General features: G+C 37.5%; 1 protein-coding gene across 3 annotated transcripts; it reads right to left on the bottom strand.

Moving 5' to 3' along the window:
- Nucleotides 1-655: 655 nt before the first annotated feature.
- LOC121653792 (putative fibroblast growth factor 1) lies at nucleotides 656-5,552 on the bottom strand. Of its 3 annotated transcripts, none has more exons than XM_042007454.1 (4): nucleotides 5,509-5,552; nucleotides 2,497-2,701; nucleotides 1,991-2,094; nucleotides 656-1,762 (listed from the first exon to the last, which is right to left on the bottom strand). In XM_042007454.1, the coding sequence occupies exons 2-4, from the start codon at nucleotides 2,663-2,665 to the stop codon at nucleotides 1,577-1,579; spliced, it is 459 nt and encodes a 152-aa protein (XP_041863388.1). In that variant the 5' UTR covers nucleotides 2,666-2,701; nucleotides 5,509-5,552; the 3' UTR covers nucleotides 656-1,576. The 3 variants fall into 3 exon arrangements, with proteins under 3 accessions (XP_041863388.1, XP_041863385.1, XP_041863386.1); XM_042007452.1 differs by lacking the exon at nucleotides 5,509-5,552 and adding an exon at nucleotides 3,283-3,692 and having other exon boundaries at nucleotides 657-1,762; XM_042007451.1 differs by lacking the exon at nucleotides 5,509-5,552 and having other exon boundaries at nucleotides 2,497-3,251.
- Nucleotides 5,553-6,000: the final 448 nt, after the last annotated feature.

Below are 6,000 nucleotides of genomic sequence, written 5' to 3'. Positions count from 1 at the left end.
TTTAAATTTGCAAGTTAAGACATCAAGAAGTGACCTGAACGTTTAACCTCATAGGGGGATAGTCTTCTCCTTGATATAGTGCAACGCCATTCCCAGATGTTTTCATTTACATGGATTTCCACAGAAATGGACATCTTTTCTGTGTCTTGTTCCTTCCAGCAGCTCCAACTAACCAATTAGCATGCTATCAACAGCAGCTTGTGTTTTAGATTATCTATAATAGCTATTATTTTATTATCATTTATCACTATTTAAGTTGCATGAGACCTGAATGTAAATAATAGTTATTCCCAAGATTTTAAAGAATGGAGCTTTTGCTTTATGTGTCCAGAAGGACACTTCTGTAACTAAGACAATGCTGCCATCTTGTGGCCAAACTTTTATCACTCTGACATTTGCTACATGAAAAGTGCTGTGTCTCTGTAAAAGTGTTATTTATGAAAAGATTGACAATTGCCCTGTGATGGACTGTACCCTGCCTCTTGCCTGCTAGCAGCTAGGCTAGGCTACAGCCCCCTGCAACCCTGTATTAGTGGATACTCACCAATGACACAACATTAAGAAAACATATTGGTACTTTTAATGAAAGTAACTCACACAAAATCACATTTTTTATTCATAATACATACATATATATATATATATTATCTTAAAAATATCAATTAAAGAGTAAAATTAGATAGTATTTGTAGTAAAACTATACAAATAAGTATTCACAATAGTAGTGTAAGCTATTATAATATCATACATGTTGTGAAATGGAAAAAAGGTTTAACAGAACCTTCATGCATCTGTCAAGCTGAGTGAAAATAAAATTGTGGTTTTGGGCAGAAAGATGTCTCTGGTCCATCACCCTTACTTTTACAGTACCTAGAATCAAATAACTTCCATTCGGCCAACATCTGGGTCCACACCTACCCAAACATTCACCTATATTAAAACTTAATGACAACTCCTAAGAAGATGCACCATGATGTTTTCGTTTTTTTTTTGCCTTTTTGGCAGATATTTCCAAAACAACTTTCTTACAGAAAAACGCTTCATCCAGGTTTGGACAAGCCGTCAGACATTCAAAGTCAAACAAGAACAAAATATTGAAATAATTCTAACAGTCCCTGTGCTGCAGACCTTAAAGCTTTATTTATTGCTCCCTATTTATACTTCATTCTTCCAGACATGATTGACGGTGCAGCTATCTCTGTGTACTTTGTGTATTTCTTTCTCCCAGCAGTGGTATTTCAAACCAGGGCTCAAAGTGAACACTCATTTACTAACAAGGACATTTGCTGATGCTTGACATATTTTCTCTCTGCAATGAGGAGGACTGATGTGTACTTACAAGCAAAGACTAGTCTGGATATCAGCTCATATCCACAGGATAATGATGTCAAAACAGTTTATATGAGCTGGAAAAGTCTGATAATCAAACATTTGAGTTGTTGGCATTAAGATAGAGCTAACCATAAAACATATTTGCCTCAGGTTTTACTTGCGTGGATGGATTTTATGGATATTTTATCCAGCATAACATTGCTCTAAAAACTTCTGTGAGCGTGGTTGCTTGTGCCGTCTTGGTTTACATGTTGCCTGCAGACCTTGGAAGGAAAAAGATGGCCTTTTGACCCTGGTGGGTGTCCGGTCCTGCTTTGGGCTTGCCATTCCTCTTCAAAGCAACATACCAGCTGTATTTCTGGGAGCGATATGTGTTGTAATGATTCTCCTCATACTTCTCCAAAAAGTAGCACTCATCATTCAGTGCTTGCTGTGACAAGAAAAATGAAAAGGAGTATGTGGTTATCCTGAAATTTTCCACTCTTTGGCAGTGGTGTAAAAAACCTGCTGTTAATACATATCTGTAGAGATCAGCTGAGTTTAAGCTATTTGTCAAGTAAGTGTATAAAGAAAATATTTTAAAAACTAGAAATAAAAATAGGTTTTGGGGATGAGAGTGTATGATCTAAACTAAAGGATTACAAATGTAAAAACTCACTGATCCGTAGAGGTGTCCGTTTTTGTTCATGGCCAGGTACCTTCCGGTCATCTCGCCTTTGATGACCACCACTCCCACACTCATAGCTTTTATCCTCAAGATATCTGCAACGTGCATCATCACATTACAGCATGATTTTTTTAAATGCCTTTCTAAGTTTGAAGTCATTTCCCAAAATACAGTATTTGCTCAGCATATTTCAGGGAAAAGAGGCCCTGCCGTCCAAATATGTGCACAGCGTATGAAGCTGATTATAATCTTAAATCACTGAGCGGCTTTACTAAAACTACTGGGTTTAGATACCTCACAGGAGAGGACTTTGTTAGTTTGTTGAAGTACTAACTGAATGGCCTTATTCATGAGTTTAAGTGATGTATTATGGCAGGTCAAGCAAAGTTTTCATTGCACTCTTTTTACTATTTTTAAGTTAAAAATTTTAGTTCAAAATCTGCATCTTTTGCCTTTATCTGCTTATCACAAAGAGAGGAAGCTTTTGTGTTTCTCACCATAAGGATCATTTTCCTGCCTCCCACCGCTCACAGTTCCATCTGGTAAAATCTTCAGGTGATACCCTCCATTCTGACTGTAGAGCCTCATCAGCATGCGTTGCTCCGGCTTGGACAGATCCAGAGACGGAGAGCCAAATGGCAGCACTGTGACATCCCCCTCAGACATCCCGTGCAGAGGTTGAGCAGACTGATGTCCCTTTGTCTGCAAATACAGAGGAGATCTGCGGTATTCACCATCCATAACCCTTTGAAAGTATCTGAGACACAAAAGGAGGCAGGAAGGAAGGATACCACTGCTTTCGTTATATGATTAAAGGAAATGCACCACTCCCCTGCCTCCAAAAAATGGCATTCTTCCTCCCTCTGTCTGTCTGTTATTACTTTTTTTTCTGTTTAGAAGTGATGCAACCAACCAGGGATCAGAACTGGATGGAGGCCAGACAAACAGGCACATGACCGAACATGTTTTCTGACTGAACATCACTTTGATTCTGTCCGTGTGAAAGTAATTTCCAGCTGAAGTTGATTAGTGTAATGTTAGACAACAACATAAAAACACATGGGCACAGCAAACAGGAAATTATCAGTAAATTATCTGGTCATTTAGTAAGTACCAGTAATGCTCTAACAATGTAATAAGAGGAAACATATGGCTTTTCTATCCACTAAAACAACACTGACGATGTTCATACTGTTAGAAGCATAATTTTACACCTACATTCAAAAATCACCAACAGCCAAACTCTCAAGAGGTTTACATTCACCCAGCACTGTTAGGCTTACCCTCTGGTTGTTGGGCTCCTCAAATGTTTATCCAAAAAAACAATTAGGCTCTTTTTAAAGCCGCAACCTCAGTAAAATGTTAATGTCCTGGAGAGCAAAGTTCCCAGAGCAGCAGTAGCTGTCATGCAGCTTGTCCGGTGAAATAGGGGAAAAGCAGCCGTCGGTGCTACTGCAACAACTCTGTTATCATTTATAACCAGAGGCTGAGCTACGACAGAGCCAAGCCATCACACATGTGGAATGTCTTGGAAGAAACAGAGAGAAGTGGGAAAAGAAAGAGGATACGTGAAAGTGAAAAGCCACAAAAGGAATGTAAAGCCTGCGCACCCACCCTCAGTCTGGATTCCTAAGTACTAGACTTAAGGAAAAGAGGGTTGTGGGATATAGACAACAGTTCTCATCAGACTGGGACCTTCGGACAGACCAGCAGGTGGGAATGACGTCAAAAGTCCAACAGATGATAAAAAAAAAGTGTGGGTGTGGGAGGAGAAATTTAGCCTGTGTGTGTTCTGGGAAAAGGAGGTTAAACAAAGGCATTTGGATTCAAATAGAGTAAAGTTTAAAAAGAAAAAATAAGGTTAGTAGAAGCCAAATAAATGCAACAATGGGCAAATTCTTTCCCTTTAAAATTTAAACCTAAACTAGTGTGAAACAGCCTTTAGATTTAATATGTAATGTAACCTAAACTTACACCAAACTTAAGCTTCAAACTTACCGGTTCAGCCCATTTTACTTGATGCTTTGATCCTAATCTAAAATACATTTGCAATTTTTTTCATGTATCTGTTTGTTTTCCCCTCATTTATGCAACTCAGTTTAGTCTATCTACAGTTTTTTCTTTGAGCTCACTGCCTTCTTCTTTTCTCCTAAAAAAACACATATTAGGCTCTCTTGAGTTCTCATCAGGGGGGATACTAAAAGACTTTTCTAGAAACAGTGCACCCATCTTGTGGGTCTGGATGAGTGACATCCTGCAACCATTCAGACTGTACATTAACCACCAAATGATTTCTGGTCATTTTTGCCTTTCTCTACAGCACATTTATCTTATTAACAATTAATGAATCCTAAAAGTTCCAACAGATCGCAATTGTTCTAAAGTTGAGCCTCCATGCATCGTTTAAAGTATTTCCCTCTATTTAAGAAAAACTCCTCATTTCTAGCCAACAGCTGAAAAATTCAGAACCACTAAGTGATGTGCACAACTGCTTCAGATCATACGCACATCTGTTATTGGCCACAATATAAAAAGGCAGCGCAACGACTTTAAAACGTTAATGACAAACATGCATCAAAATAAGTTACAGGGGATGCAAAGCAAAGCCATGCATGGGTAAGCTTTAGCAACAGGAACGATGAACCCCATTCCCACTGCAAGCCTCTTAACAATTTTATTTTTATTTGATCATTAATAACAAATAATTAACTTAAATATAGATAAAAGCTTACGTTCTGTAACAGTTTTAGAGGATATATAAATATATATTTTTAATATTATAAAAAATATTTAAATCTTTACAATACTTTACAATCTTAAACAATTTCTGGTTAAGAAGTTATAATTGTCTGTTTTTATTTTGTCCATATAGGAATATCTTCCCCTTCTTCCCTCTTTTTCTTGCAGTAGAGTGGCTTTACTGATGGAAATTGTTTGTCACTTTTCAATTTCTTCAAACATTTTTAGAAAATCAGCTTATTTATTAAAATAAATCAGCTGGATTCACACATGGCTCATTTTCAGATACTGATGCTGATTTATTATTCATGTGTTTAAAAAGCTGCTACAACATAACATCCCTTTAGAAATTATTAAAGCATTTTTTCATTTCATCCTTTTATTTGGCTTTGCTTTGTAATCATTGGAAGTGTTTTTATAGTGTTAAAAATTATGACATGGTTTCTCTGAAAAGCTCCAACTAGAATCAAATAATTCACCAAGCTGCTGTCAAGCAAGTGAGAGATGGCCAGAAGTTGAGTAATCCTTAAAGAAAAGTTGGAACTGAGTAAACTTTCAGGATCAGAGGTGAAAAGTCTTTAAAAGCCAAAAGAAAACCAGTTTCTTTAGGTACACAGGATTGCTGTGAATATACAAAGACAAGCAGTGAAAACCACCTTTTTATATAAATTAAACATTCACAGGTATTTTTTCAAAGAAAGTAATTATTTGTTACAAAAAAACAACAAAAAGAAGCTTTAAAAGTTCGAAAAGGATTTTGGAAGACTTACCTAGTCCAAAACCCTTTGTCAACAACTTAAATCTTGACACTTTCACAGCATCTCTGAATAATATTAAACATGTCCCGTTTTTCCTAAGTGAAGTTTTAGTAACTCAAGCTTGTCACAAACATATCTGTGCCCCATCAGCTCCTCCCCCACCTCACCACCCTTCTAACATCAGAGGACTCATTTTAACAGGCCAGCGTCAGATCTAAAATTACCTCCCTCGAGCACAGAGAGGGAGGCTGAGACAGAATGACGTAAGTGTCCAGGCCATGGGATCAAGACAGACCTTGGAAACCGGCATCAGTCTATCTGAGCAATGATACGTTCTTACAGCGGTCCATCCTACTGGAGACACTGGTGAGGAACACAGTTCATCTTATTAATCTTACATGATGGCAAAACCTTTACAGTAGTCATGTTTCCGCTTGGAGCTGCTTCCCACATGAGTCAGATCACATTATAGGGTTCACATTCCTGCAAATATAGAATAATAAA

This window comes from Melanotaenia boesemani, chromosome 15 (assembly GCF_017639745.1).
Source record: "Melanotaenia boesemani isolate fMelBoe1 chromosome 15, fMelBoe1.pri, whole genome shotgun sequence".
In the NCBI taxonomy this organism is placed as follows: Eukaryota; Metazoa; Chordata; class Actinopteri; order Atheriniformes; family Melanotaeniidae; genus Melanotaenia; species Melanotaenia boesemani.
The sequence above is the reverse complement of the archived record's forward strand: the minus strand, read 5'-3'. Positions and strand labels throughout refer to the sequence as shown.

Coding starts and splice junctions, on each gene's coding strand:
- LOC121653792 (XM_042007451.1), bottom strand. CDS start 2,740: ATGGATGGTGAATACCGCAGATCTCCTCTGTATTTGCAGACAAAGGGA. Junction 2,095..2,496: donor GCAGGAAAATGATCCTTATG/GTGAGAAACACA, acceptor TGCACGTTGCAG/ATATCTTGAGGATAAAAGCT. Junction 1,763..1,990: donor ACGGACACCTCTACGGATCA/GTGAGTTTTTAC, acceptor TTCTTGTCACAG/CAAGCACTGAATGATGAGTG.